This window comes from Numenius arquata, chromosome 4 (assembly GCF_964106895.1).
Source record: "Numenius arquata chromosome 4, bNumArq3.hap1.1, whole genome shotgun sequence".
Taxonomy (NCBI): Eukaryota; Metazoa; Chordata; class Aves; order Charadriiformes; family Scolopacidae; genus Numenius; species Numenius arquata.
The window spans coordinates 13,858,099-13,872,787 of NC_133579.1; the positions used below are offsets into that span (position 1 = coordinate 13,858,099).

Sequence of the window (14,689 nt, forward strand, 5' to 3'; positions counted from 1 at the left end):
TATAACTAAAAGCATAGTGTAAATGCAGGAGTAAATTATGGTATTTGAGACTATTGCATAGACTAAGGAATATATTCTCAGTCTAAGGAAAGGACTTTCATCTTCCTTTTGCTTTGTGTACATTTCAAATTAGCATAGGGATGGTTAAGATATTTTATTTCTTTTTAAACGAAAAGACTGTTTAGAAGCATTTCCATTATATATACACCTAATTAGAGTGGCACTTGCAGTCCTTGCTTATCTAAAAAACACTACAGACTGAAAACAAATCATCTCTATCAACTACTACATACAGACTTTAAGAGCCACCTAGTGGGATTATTCTGCAAGTAGCCTTGTACACACTAAATACAGTAATTCCTAATAATCATTTTAGAATCATAGAATGGTTAGAGTTGGAGGAGACCTCAAAAATCTAGTTCCAACCCCCCTGCCATGGGCAGGGACACCTCCCACTAGACCAGCTTGCTCAAAGCCCCATCCAGCCTGGCCTTGAACACATCTGGGGATGGGGCATCCACAACTTCTCTGGGCAACCTGTTCCAGTGTCTCACCACCATGACAATAAAGAAATTCTTCTAATAAATAATTTATATCTCCCCCCTTCCAATTTAAAACCATTACCCCTTGTTCTGTCACTACACTGCCTGATAAAGAGTCCCTCCCCACGTCTCCTGTAGGCTCCTTTTAAGTACTAGAAGGCTGCTATAAGGTCTCCCTGGAGCCTTCTCTTCTCCAGGCTGAACAGCCCCAGTTCTCTCAGCCTGTCTTCATAGGAGAGGTGCTCCAGCCCTCTCATCTTTGTGGCCCTCCTCTGGACCCTTTCAACAGGTGCACGTACATCCTGGGCTGAGGGCTCCAGAGCTGGACACAGTACTCCAGGTGGGGTCTCACCAGAGCAGAGGGGTCAAACCACCTCCCTCGACCTGCTGGCCACACTTCTTTTGATGCGGCCCAGGAAATGGTTGGCTTTCTGGGCTGCCATTGCACATTGCCAGCCCATGTTGAGTTTCTCATCCACCAACACCCCCAAGTCCTTCTCCTCAGGGCTGCTCTCAATCCATTCTCTGCTCAACCTGTATTTGTGCTTGGGGTTGCTGTGGTCCAGGTGCAGGACCCTGCACTTGGCCTGGTTGGTTTTACTTCAAAAAACAAAAACCAACCCTCCCAAAATCTAGAAGATGGTGAATTAAGAGTCATCTTGAATTGGAAAGCAGCCGAAATCCATGCTATTTTACCTTAAAAGCGTTAAGTGAGCAGTTGAGACAGCCTGGTGCTTTCTGCACTGAAGTGAATTAAGGAACTCTTCTGCTGGCTCAGTGCAAAACCAATAGCAGCTATTGACATGCAATGGCTGAGAGCACTTGCCTTGAAGGAGGGAAGGTTTTCTAGTCATGCACAACAGAACTTTCAGAACTGATTGTACGAGATTACACCAAAGGTGGGTAACTTAATTTATTCAGTCATGCTTAAATGTGTAGTAAGAAAATTCGGTTTCAAGTAGAAACTATTCTGCCTTTTTTTACATTGAGGATACTGCCAAAGTACACTCAAGTATAAAAAAAAAAAAAAAAAAAGGCACAAAGCTCTTTTCTGCTCTCACAGCACCTCCTAAAAATTGCAGAATTCTAGATTGAAAAGTGCCCAGCACAGGATATGTTCATTTTCACTTGAAATGAAAGCTACAGAGCCCTTTTATGTCCAATAACTTTATTTCAGATTACAGCAGTACTAACAGTCAAACTGCATTTACTAGAAAGTCATTTAAGATGAATTTTTACAATTCAGTTTGAAATACAAACAACATTGTTAGCGTGTTCTACAAAACCTCATAAAAATATGTGGCACTTAACATATGAGTAATTACATTTGGCTAAAATGTAAATAGCATTATTCAGCTACGTATTTTTTAGGTCCTTCGTGATCTCTTGTGCTGACAGAAGTGCCACTACGCTTGTCATAGCAAATGATCCCAAATCTTAAAAATCTTGCAGACTGGCAATATAGTAAGTAAGGCAAAGTTACAAGCCCTGACAGTTGGCTTGCAAGGAAAGGCTGTGCTTGTCATAGCAAATGATAGTCCCAAATCTTGAAGATCTTGCAGATTGACATTATCTTAAGTAAGCCAAAAGTAAAGCCAACGACAGCTGGCTTGCAAGGAAAGGCTGACTTACAGCAGTCTAACAGTCTTTCCAGTCACAGTCAAGAAGTCATCATCAGCCAAGGCACGAAGCGCTTCTTCAAACATTTCTTTAGTGACAGCCTTAAAGAAAATAAGTAAATGAAGTAAAGATAGGCAGGGAAGAGGGGAAATACTTTAAAGATTTAGAAATGCTTTACTTGCTACTGATTTTCTTTTTTAAGCTTTAGTCTGTCCTTTTCGCCATTTGAAATGTGGCCTGGAATCCTGAAGCTGAGTTTGCTATTTCAGAAGCTAGAGTAAACTAAGGTACAGCAAAGATTTGGCTTTCTGGTCATGTCAGCTGAAAAAGTTAGTGTCTCCCTTTCCTCTCCATAATGCGATTTGGGAATGAGATAACATTCACTTGGAAAAACATCATGCTTTTAAAGGTAATGAAAACATAAAAACAAAGCAGGAAACTTACTGTATCTGACTGTGCTCGGAGATCATCAAAAAGCTGTTGGTATTTCAAAGCTGGTGTTTTACCCTTTGACTGGATAAGCTTCCTTAAGGCTTGAGCCAACTCCTCTTTCCGTTTACGAGCTGTTGCGCTCATTCCTTATAAAAGAAAGAAAACACCTTTTAGAAATAAACTAAGGAGGGCAGGTTAAGTTACATTTCAAAATTACAAAAGCCCAACAGCATCCCAGCTTTATCACTATGGAAACACAAACCTGTAGTGAGAATGGAAATGTCCACAATTCCAGTCCTTGGATCAGTAGCAGACTGTTTCAGTGCTTCCCGATGGAGGCGTTTTGCTTCTTCTACATCGATTGTTTCAACTTTCTGAGAAAAGCGTACTTTAGCATGTGCTTCTGCCAGTCGGATCAGAGACTCAAGTTGTCGAGGATATGCAGAAACCATTCCCCTGCCACTACCAATCTTCCTCATGTCCACATATGCCTGAAGAGAGTCATTAAATATTTCAGTAAACCCTATTATTTCTAATATTTTTCAGAGTCCCCTTCATTCCCCACCTTTTATTTCAGAATATCAGCGATTCTGGCAAGCTGTCCCAGACACTATTTGTGCTCATACACCTTCACAATTCTTCTACAATGAAGGATAACCACATCACATACACACATTTCCCTTATAAAGCAATTAAGCCATGATAATGAGTCAGTTTTTGAATCACTAAAAAAAAAAAAAAAAAAACTTAGGCCTAGTCTTACATAATAGTGCTTGTGTCTGTACTGACACATTTCATTTCAGTAGAATTTTGTGCTTTTATTAATGTAATAGAACCAAACCCAACACATCTGAAAGCTGACAGTCAGAGCACAGAACAACTTTTATACTGATCCCTCTTCCTTTTATAAATGCTGGTGATTTTTAGAGATGTTTGAAGAATCTTATAGAAAAGTCATATACAAATAGGAAGCATACATATGAGAGGATTTTGCCATTTTTGTCAAGTTAATATGGACTCGGAACATTATTAACAGCAACTCCCTTACCTCAATAAGGGCTTGGCTTGCTTCTTCACTTAACCTAGGATTTATGTAACTACGAGCATATGCAATGTAATCCCTCAGTACTGCCATGTCCATGTATTCCTCCTCCATCTTTTCTTCACTTTTGTAGTACAGTGAAACCAAATGGCGAGCAAGACGTCTGTCATAAGCTTCATCACGTGGATCCAACATTAAAAAGATCAAGTCAAATCTGACCAGAATAAGAATTCAGTATTAGTGTGTATACTTCTCTGTCATTTAAAGTAGTTTGAGGGTTTTTGAGTTAACAAGTAGAAGAGTTATTTGACTGTTACTTCTTACTCTAAGTAGGAGTTGCTCTATTAAACTGGAAAGATATTTTTTCTAGAATTCTGAGAGTACAGAACAGCACAGTGGATTTGCTTTTATCCTATGGACTTGAAACTTTGAAAGCGAGATTCGTTCTGCAAAACTCAGATCCCATATTCAAGGCTGACAGTTTCTGCTTTCTAAAACAAAAAAATCTCCACACGTATACTGAATACATAAGAACAAACTTGCCGCTAAAGAAACTGCCCTGAAAGGCAACAGCACATACCTGTATGGTTATTTTATGCATTTAGAAACCCTAAGTAAATAAATATATGTATAAATAAAAAAGCACTTGCAGTTTAATCCTGAAAATTATTTGTAGTTTTACAAACAATATACTCAACTATGCTCAACTATAGGCAGACATTTTAGCAGCCCATTGTGTATTTTTCTAAGCTTAAATCCAATAAGTGATGGAACTGAGATGCTGCTCAAGTCTAGTTTCATTCAGTACACTCGTACTAAGGTACCATTTGTCACTAAATGGCAAAATTAAAAGTATTTATTGAAATCTAAGCTGTAGGTGTCCTCAGAATATCCAGTGCACTTCAGATCTCCAGCTAGTGTGGGAATTCTTCCAAAGATGCAACTGCAGCACATAGATAGTTGCATTTCAGATCCCCAGATGCTAAATGTTGCTCTTACAGCTATCACCCAAAAGGCTGGCACTGCCACCTCCCCCAACTGAATTTTACAGAACAACGTGAAGCAGGCACAGATCTGCAGATTGTACCACCTCTATTGCAAGTTCCTTTAATCATCAGTTTCACTTTCCAACTTTTATGGAATTAAGAAAAACATTCTGAGTTTTCATTGAAGTTATCAATGCTTTCAGTTTCAGTATAACTCTTTTCTAGGAGATGATCGTGGAACAACAGAAAAAAAAAATATAAATAAAGAGATCCTACAGATCTCATCAGATCTTTTGTTCAAGGTCAGTCTGTGAAAAGCCAGTTCTCTGCTCACATAGAAGTTAGTTTTAAGAACAGCATTTAAAATAAATGCCACGCACGTTTTCCACTACACTACAAAGAACACTATTGTTCTGTTCTACTCTATTTAATAATTTTCACAAGAGGAAGTATAACATCTCATAAAAACGAGACATGCAAGTGGGAGATGAGTACCTTGACAACAGTGTATGAGGAAGCTGGATATTTTCAATAGTGGTCTTTTTCGGATTCCATTGTGATTCTATAGGGTTAGCTGCTGCTAGGATAGATGCACGAGCATTCAGTTGACAAATAATTCCCGCCTGTCAAAAAGAAAAACATTTCTGAAACCAGCTGCAACTACGTGCCACCAAAACTCCCCCCCAACACCCCAACTTCATGAGACCACCAGTGTTATTAAAAGGGGTCTGTAGTAAAAAACTGCATTGCAAAAACCTTTTAGAGCAAAGCAAGAACAAAAACATAAGGAAATGCTACAGGTTCCTATAAAAGCTGGATTCTTTTATAAATGAGTTGTTACATAATCTAGGACTAACCCACTAAAAACAACAGAAAAGTGTAATCCTTTGTTGTTCTGGTAACTTTTTGGTTTCGGCTGCATAGTCAATACCATGCTTAGTGCAGAGAACCTGGAATTAAACAGAGACTCACCTTTGCGATGGAGAGAGTCTGCTGTTCCATTACTTCATGTAGTACTGATCTTGTGCTTTCATTCATTTTATCAAACTCGTCAATGCAGCAAATGCCATTGTCACTAAGTACTAGAGCACCTGTCTGAAGAACCAGTTGCCGTGTTTCTGGATCCTTCATCACATACGCAGTAAGACCAACTGCACTTGAGCCTTTGCCAGATGTATACTGGCCTCGAGGAACCAGGTTATACACATACTGGAGCAACTGTGATTTACTAGTACCAGGATCACCACAGAGAAGAATGTTGATCTCGGCGCGAAAATTGCCTCTTCCCGTGTGAGTAAAATCCTTTCTTGATCCCCCAAAGAGCTGAAGCAGAATACCCTACAAAAATACTCTCTTTAAGAATCAAAGCATCACCTTTTGTGTAGTTAACAGAGCTAATCCAATTGCTGAACAGAAACATCTAATGAACTGAAACATTGCTAAATTAACTCAGACATAGAAAACACTTTAAACTGTTTTTAGAAGTTTTTAGAAGGGTTCATTCTTTATGGATATCCTCAATTCCAGTTAATTACAAACACATAATTAAACTGCTAGGTCCTACAAACTCATCTTTTTAATTAAAAGTTTCAAATTAGATTTGTTCCAAATCTATTCCAAAACTTATCTAATCAAAATCTTGATGCAAATTCTGCTGACAACAGGAAAGCCAGAATAGACTACTGTTTTCCCTAAGGCAATATTTAATCTAGGACCAAAGTATTATTATCTCTTTTGTATCATTAGAAAGTGCCATTTTTATCAGCCCTTTAGTCAAGACTAATCAAGTATCATTTTCTTTTCAGGAAAACTACTGTGTTATAATATTTATAACTTCAATAAAAGCTCTTTACTTGCCCATAAAGTTTAAAAGTGTTTAAGGTCTTTATTTCATTGGAATTTACCAATGCTTTACACTTTCTAAAAAAAAAAAAAAAAAGCATATGCTTGCATATTAGTAAAGAAATAAAACTAACTTCCAGTATTTTGAAAGTACTGGAATTATTAGTTTAATCATTTGCTTTTAATTTTATCAGCTAGCTAGAATTATCAGGGAGGATTTTTTTTTCCCTTTTCAAATTTACTACTTTAAAAATTCACCATTTCACAGTATTTTTTCCCCCTCTAGCAGCATATATATGCTATAGATAGTCAATTAAAAAAAAAATGTGACAATGACAGCTGGAAACAGCAAGGAAAACAGCAAGGAAGACTGTACACTACTTCATGTAAAGCCTTGGCACAATTTCTTACAGCACAGAAACTTCGCAAAGGCATGGAATGAGCTATTTGTATTGGTTCTGTTCTCAGTCGCTTAGAAAAACCTGCGGAGGTCAGTACAACCTGTTCGAGGTCCCTGAGTATTTGTGCTCCAATACGTGTAGGTTTCAAGCACTTTCAATTTTGTATGTTGTTGTGAACAAATTTAGGTCAGAATCTGAAGATCTCCCTTGTTGAAGGGTCCCTAGGTTTCCTCAACTCCACCCACTAGACCTGATGTGCCACCTTAGCGTGGTGAGGAGGTAATGTCACTATTGTATTTCCATTTCAGCAGGAAATCATTATATGGTTTTGAATTCAGCTCCTAGCCACTTCAGAAACTTGTGATCTATGACAATGTATAATCTATTTTAAAAAAACAAAACAATAAAGGAATATACTTGAAGAGGATTGTTTGGTGTCTGACATTACCTCGAGACCCACTACCAACTGTAGTTTTTGCAATGATAAAGTTGTAGTACCTTAGCTGAACATTTATTGGAACAGTCTCTTCTTGGATACGTGGAAGTAATTGTTTTAACATCCTGTAGGTCAGGGTCAACCACGTGTCATTTTAAAGCTACTGTTCTCTTGTGCATGCCTCTTTTCAGCAATCACTTACTACATTACACCTACTTACTTTTCTTTGATCACCAGTAATCTGAACATTCAAGAAATGTCCAAGATGCATCCTGCAATTAAGTTTTCCCAATTCTGCTGCTTCCCTGCCTTTTCAATATCTTCCCTCTAATTAAGACTCCTCAATACCATGAAAAGAACTATGATACGCTTATAACCAACTCCATCTAGACAAGACCATGGAGTTTTAAGATAAGATTGCTCAAGATAGATTTTTTTTTTTTAATTTTGAAGCCTCAAATCATTTTTATAGCAAACGATAATTAACAAATAACTTGCATAGAAATACATTTCTTTCAACAGAAATACAGAATTTGATTCACCTTTTTGATATCTTCATGCTCGTAGATACTTGGGGCCAGTGCTGAAGAAAGTCTCTCATATATGTCTGCTTTTTTAGAAAGCTCTTTTAGAATTTCCACACGTTCCTCTGCAAATATTTTTTGCTCCGTTTCCTCATCAACACCATGCAAGCGTTTTGCATCTGTCTTGCGATAGTGTATGACATCAATGTGGGTCTTATAGACAGATTTTACGTTGCTGACCCTTGGATTAACTCGAATTGGGACTGCCCTGTAGATACCTGAAGAAACATGAGAATTCCAAAACTTGAGAAATTTACATTTTCCCTTGAAAAGCTTTTCAAAACATCCTAAATACCTTAGTCAGTTTACTTCCCTGTACCAGTAAGTCATGTAGAACTCAGTGGAACATATTTAAGTCATATACCCTATTTTTGCAGGGACATACATGTTTAGCATGCCTATCACAAGCGTACTCAACAAGGAAAATGCTGAAGCATTTTTGAAAAAAATTAAGGCTTGGTGCTTTTGAAAGTCCTGATGTCTAAAGTCAGCATTTCCTCCTTTTTTAAGTGCAAAATTTAATAATAGATTTCTAATGCCTCTCTAACAGCTAGCAGTACAGCAGTTGTTTTAAAGCAAAGCAGTTTATAAAATATATGGTTGCAGACTTACTCTATGTTACCACCAACCTGACGCTATTTAAGATACTGCCTTTTTCTCACCTACATTCTCAGAATGACTGAATCGTCAAATTCAGAAGGGACCTCTGGAGATTGTCTAGTCCAGTCACAGGCTCTTACTGGAGTCAAGTAGAACAGGCTGCTAAAGGCCATGTACAGTCACATTTTGAGTATCTGTAAGGACGGAGACTCCACACTGTCTCTCCAGACAACTTTTGTGAGGGCTTGACCACCCAATTCTTATGTTTAACTAGAATTTCCTGTATTTCAGCTTGTGCCCATTGCCTGCCACTTGGCACGACTGAGAAGAATCTGGCTCTGTCTTCTTGACACCACCACCCCCTACACACAGCAAATCAGGTATTAATAAACACACTGGTAAAATTCCCCTAGGCCTTCTCCAGGCTCAGCAGTCCCAGCCTTTCCATATGTGACAGAGGCTCCAGTTATCATCACGGCCCTTTGCTGAATTCACTCCAGTATATTCATGCCTCCCTTGTACTGGGAAGGCCCAAAATTGGACACAGTACTCCAGGCACAGCCTCACCAGTGCTGAATAGAGGGGAAGGATCACCTCCCTCCACCTGTGGGCAACACTCCTCCCAGTGCAGCCCAGGAGGCTGTTTGTACCACAGTCATCTAGACTATCAAGCACTGTTTCCTTCCAGTTTTGTTTTTGTCTGCAAGTTTGCTGAGGGTGCACTCTGTCCCATCATCCAGGTGAAGATGCCAGCGTTTGTGACCAACCTCCAGCTGGGCTTTGTAGCACTGATCATAATGCTTTGAGCCCAGCAGTTCTGTCAGTTTTAAATCCATCTCACTGTCCACTTACCTAACCCATACACCATCAGTTTGCCTATGAGGATGTTATGGGAGACAGTGATGAAAGACTTGCTAAGGTCAAGAACAGAAAACATCCACACCTCCAGTCATCTCATCGTAGAAGGTTGTCACCCACTGTAAATCCATGCTGACTACACCCAATCACCTTCTTGTCTTTCATATGGTTAGAAATAGTTTCCAGGATTATTTGCTGTATCACCTTCCTCCCAGGGGTCAAGATGAAGTTGACTGGCCTGTAGTTCCCCAGGTCTCCTCCTTGCCCTAGGAGTGACATTGGCTTTCTTCCAGTATCTTTGCTAGTCACCCTGACTTTTCAAAGATAACCAAGTGGCCTGGCAGAGACAGTGGCCAGCTCCCTCAGCACTTGCAGGTCCCTTTATAGACAGTTAAGATCAGTGAAAAAGGAAGATGCAAATACTCAAACCAAATTTTACCTGTGACATTAACTCTATCACCCGGCTGAACTTTATCAACAAGGTCATTGTGAGCAAACAGCGCAACCGTATGCGGGGTCTGTCCAGCTGGCATATCTTCAGGAGACTCCTGCAGTTTGATCTAGCAAAAAACACTCAAGTTTTAGTTTCAGAAAAGCAAAGCTTTTCCACAGAGCATCAACAGACTCTTGTATTAGCAGTCTTCAGCAGCATTTTGAATCAGGAACGTTGCTCAAGAGCAAAATAACCCCCACCCAAACAGCAAAACTGGTTGCTAATAAAAACATAGGATGAGAATTCTGCTGGTATGGCTAAAATGCTCTTACAGACAAGGCTCATCTAGTCCAGATAGGAACGGACATGCTATATATAAAGGGGCTTTCATATGGACGCATTAAGATGCGTACATACTTCCATTTTCTCCTCGTAATGCATTTCTTCTCCAAAGTAATTTTACCCTTTTGCTAAGTTGTTTCACCCATTTTCATGTTCCAACACACATTCCTCTTTTCAAAACCTTCAGCCTCAAGATAGAGGCATTAATGCTACTGATGATACTAGGAGGGGTGGGGGAGCAAAAACTCTACAGAAACTGTTTCATTTTGGCCACTACTTAAGGGCAACATAGAATCATAGAATCACAGAATGGTTAGAACTGGAAGGGACCTTAAAGATCATCGAGTTCCAACCCCCTGCCATGGGCAGGGACACCTCCACTAGACCAGGTTACTCAAAGCCCCATCCAGCCTGGCCTTTAACACTTCCAGGGATGGGGCATCCACAGCTTCCCTGGGCAATCTGTTCCAGTGCCTCACCACCCTCACAGTAAAGAATTTCCTCCTAATATCTAATCTAAATCTCCCCTCTTCCAATTTAAAACCATTACCCCTTGTCCTGTCATACCACCAAACTTACCATCTGTTTGTCGGAGAACATGGATCGATTGTGAATCAGTGCCATACTGTGTGTTGTGTTACAGTTCTTGCACACTGATGGTTCAGCAATCCTGCCACGATCGATTTCTACTCTAGAGGTGAAAGCGCAAACCTGGCATTTAAAGAATGCTTCCTGCATCTCGGGAATTAACTGGGAGCTTCTGATGACCATACCACTGATGGTGATAAGCTGATCAATATCTACAAAATATAGAGACTTGTGTCATCACTTCATACTCTTAAATTTTAAAATAACCTTAAAATTTCATGTAATGTTAGTTTTTAGGTGGAAGGTAGACATTTGTTTAGATACTAGTATTTTGTCTAAGACAATGCAAAAAGAATCATAAATGTGTAGTACAAGTATTCTAATTTACAGAACTGTTTATACAAAAGAAAGAATCCTTTGCATTTGCAAAACTAAGAACATGAGTAGGTGATGCCAGGAAAAGATTTTCTTCATGGATAGATTATTCTGCATTTGGGCTCCCAAGCATTTACTTCTGAAGTGGAGTTACATAAACAAAAGACGTTGGTCTGCATGGACCACAAGTACAGTTTTAGAGTCTTCTTGTAATTCCATGTTAATATTCAGTAAGTTTATATAAATCCTTAAGATTCTTCTCTAACATGGTAATAAAAAGTTTACCTTCAGGGTTTAGACTTCTCATATTCCTAGTCTTCAGTGCATTATATGGCCTTACTTGAATTTGATGTTCTAATATTGAATCAGGGTAACGATCAAAAAAGATCTCATTGGCAGCCATGTCAAATGTTGGGATAACTTCCTGTATAGAATTGTGAGATTAAATTGTTAGAAGCAGTTAAGCTTAGAAGTTAAAAATATTTTATTCTGTGATATTTTTTTAGTCTAAAGTATATTATGTGCTGCTGATCAGCCAGGAATGACTAAGTTACACCAGCTGAGCATTTTACTACATAACAGAAAACTTGCTGTTTAGATCAGATGTATTCATTTGAGAATTGCAAACGGGGGGATTAAAAAAAGTACAAGACTCCAGAAATTGCAGTTTACCAGCTAATTTTGCATGCATGAGGTACCCAAGGTAATACCTACAACCAACTACTATGAAACAAGACATTTGATATTAAGTAAAATAAAGAAGGCAGAGATTACACTGAACATACAACAAAGTACACATTGCATTTTAAACAAACATCTTAAAAGCTGGAAATATGAAAGCCAGAAAACAAGTGCACTACTTCACCTGAGGGTAGCAGATCAGTTGCCTGTAAAGATTTTCATCAAACGATCTTAGATGGTCACAGTTTACATTCAGGAATGGTTCCCCAACCATATTAATCTGCAAGATTTTTGAGAAGAAATCTTTAGCTCAATGGCACGCAAGATTCAGAAAGGAAAGTTGGATTTCTCTGCGTCGCAAGTACCTCTTCAAGCCGTTGCATGTAGCGTGGCTCGTTAAGGTCCAAGCCAATGTCTTCATCCTCTTTCGACAGCGGATCAATGAAGCGCTGAAGAAATCTCTGCATGTCAGAGGTACCAGGGAGACAAAAGGCAAAGATGAGCAGAATTTAGTAGTACAAACACCTTCTTTGTCTCAAATTCAACTAGTATTTGTTTAGCTCAAACTAGCTTTTCATTTAAAAAAGGAAAAAAACAAGTTGGTTTTTTTACCTGGAATTTTTCCTTGCATGAGGCTACGTTAACATCCGTTCCCCAAATAACAAGCTTTTGTCCAAGAGATTGCTCGGTTGCTACTACATCCTCAGCCGGCTGTGGGGAAACAAATGAAGCATACGCAAATATGCCTTTAGTTGTTTAAAAAGAAATTGTCAGATACAGAATCTAAGAGGTCTGCCTACCCCATCCGAGTGTAAATCGACTTGTCTGGCTTTACGGACAGAGCCGAGATCTGGCCTCTGCCTAACTGGAGTCCCTCGTACGCCACTGCGTGGAGTTCCCTCTACCCTGGAGCTGGGCGTGCCGTACGTCAGGGGGGAACTGATATCGAAGTCAAGAGGAATAGCTATTAAAAAAACATAAAAATAAAAATATGATTATAAAGACGTTTTACATTCAGAGCAGACTAAAATTCAGCCTCTGCATTTGCCTTGTCATTCTTTTAATTGCCATGAGTAGCACCAATCAATTCCAGTGTTTTGTTAAAACAATAAAGATGTTGCAAGTTTACCTAGAACTTCTCTCTGCGTTAACATCCCTTCTGAGAGATGGCAAGCTCTAGCAAAGCTTTGCTAGAAAACTTTAAAGCGGTGCTGTGTTTAAAAACCGCATCGGTGTTCAAGTATAAAACGTCAAAGTGTAGCATTTTAGATGAAACATTTTTCAGTATTTTTGGGGGGGCAGTACAAGTGACATGACAATTACCAGCTACCGCAATTAAAAACAAGCCATTTTATAAAAGCAAGAAAGGCTCTTTATGGCAATAAAACAAATTCTTTCCGCATTGATGATGTTACTGATTTTATTCTTTCTAGAAACACATAAAAGAGTAAGGTGTGATCCCTGATACAAGCTCCTACGACAGTTTGCAGCTGCAGCAGCAGATGTGCACCCCTGACACCAGCTACGCTCCTGCGCTGAACTCAAAGGAGAAACTGGAGGCAAAACCCATTTTTTCCCCGCGTGTTTTCCAGCCGGATCCAGTCTCCCGGCCGCTCGCCCCCCCCGCCCCCCGGAGGTCATCGCCGCAGACCGGAGCCGAGGGCAGGGCCGGCCCCGGCCACCGCTGCCCGGGCGGCCGCGGAGCTGCCCGAACCCCCCCGTACCGGAATGGCGGAACTGCGGGGGGCTGGAGAAGAGGGCGTCGGGGGCGGCGGGGCTCTGCGTGCCGACGGGCGGGGAGGTGGGCATGGGCTGCAGCTCGCCGGTGGAGGTGGAGTCGTCCGCCCTGCGCTTCTGCGATGGAGGAGACCGAGCATCTTGCGCTGCAAGGCACAAAGCGGAGGCGGCGTTTAAAACCGTCGCGCCGCAGCGGGAGGTGCGGGCACGACGGCCGGGAGGGACAACCCCGGGGCGGAGGGATGGGCAGAGCCCGCCAGGCAGCCGGCACCCTCCCGCGCCCCCCGGCCCCCAACCTCGCCGCGGCCGGGGAGCAGCGGGCCGCCTCCCCCTCGTCCCCAAAGCACTTACGGGTCGGGGGGTTGCTGCTCCGGCCGCGCTTCCCGCGGCGGCGGCTGGGGGTGGAAGCGGGCGATGACATGGCGCTGCTGCGGCTCCAGCGGCGGTCCTACCTGCGGGGGGGGGGCGACAAAAAGAACGCGGGCTGCGGGCGCTCCGCCACCGGCCAAGCCCCGAGCAGCGGCTCCCCGCCCTCTCCCCGCCCACGCCACCGGGGCAGAGGGGCGGCGGCAGCCGGCCCCAACCTTCCGTGTCCCCCCGGACCCCGCACCTCTGCGACCCCGAGCAGCCCCGGAGACACTCCGCGCCAAACGAGCGGCGTTCGCGCGCTCTCGCGGGCTTTCTGGCCAATGGGTAGGGGCGATCGCAACGGGAGCGCCCAACTCATGTAGGAAGGGGGGGGAAGGAACGGAGAAGGGAAAGAGGATGGAGGATGAACCCTCCGGACCCCCGAGGTGAGGGTCGTGGTCTGCTCGCGCTGCCGCGGCACGGGCAGCAGTATAGCGCGGGCACTCCGTGTGCTGCGGGACGGAGACTGTCCCCGGCAATGGCACATTCCCCCCCAGCCCAGAGTGGAACAGCCCGCACCAGACCGCGTTTCGCGGCAAAACTAGTCCTGCGGTCGGGCAGGGAGGTGTGGGGAGTTGGAGCAGCCCATTCTCCGCGGAGGGGGGAGAAACTACGTGCGTGTACTGCGGCAATAGACAGACAAATGCCCCCAGACCCTCTTCCCTGCCGCCGCCACTGAGGCGATAGTGCCGTTCCCCTCTGCTCGGAATGCTCTGGCCGAGGTCTACCCGCGTTTCTCGCAGTGGTGCCACAGCGTGTCCCCCCTCCCCCGGCTGGCCGTG

The 14,689-nt window shown here is 42.2% G+C and overlaps 1 protein-coding gene across 2 annotated transcripts; it reads right to left on the reverse strand.

Annotated features, from left to right (window-relative positions):
* Positions 1-1,697: 1,697 nt before the first annotated feature.
* Positions 1,698-13,947, reverse strand: MCM4 (minichromosome maintenance complex component 4). Of its 2 annotated transcripts, none has more exons than XM_074146377.1 (16): positions 13,851-13,947; positions 13,487-13,645; positions 12,563-12,726; positions 12,375-12,473; positions 12,128-12,223; positions 11,947-12,042; positions 11,367-11,505; positions 10,698-10,918; positions 9,783-9,903; positions 7,844-8,103; positions 5,595-5,960; positions 5,118-5,245; positions 3,643-3,850; positions 2,857-3,085; positions 2,607-2,740; positions 1,698-2,263 (listed from the first exon to the last, which is right to left on the reverse strand). In XM_074146377.1, the coding sequence occupies exons 1-16, from the start codon at positions 13,918-13,920 to the stop codon at positions 2,171-2,173; spliced, it is 2,583 nt and encodes an 860-aa protein (XP_074002478.1). In that variant the 5' UTR covers positions 13,921-13,947; the 3' UTR covers positions 1,698-2,170. The 2 variants fall into 2 exon arrangements, with proteins under 2 accessions (XP_074002478.1, XP_074002477.1); XM_074146376.1 differs by having other exon boundaries at positions 13,845-13,920.
* Between the last annotated feature and the right edge of the window lie 742 nt (positions 13,948-14,689).

What these genes read in the sequence shown, in the direction of transcription:
- MCM4 (XM_074146376.1), bottom strand. Translation starts at nt 13,920, where the DNA reads ATGTCATCGCCCGCTTCCACCCCCAGCCGCCGCCGCGGGAAGCGCGGC. An exon ending in CAACCCCCCGACCCGTAAGT is followed by an intron (nt 13,646 to 13,844) that starts GCTTTGGGGACG and finishes TGTGCCTTGCAG; the next exon opens with CGCAAGATGCTCGGTCTCCT. An exon ending in GAGAAGTCTAAACCCTGAAG is followed by an intron (nt 10,919 to 11,366) that starts GTAAACTTTTTA and finishes TATATTTTGTAG; the next exon opens with ATATTGATCAGCTTATCACC.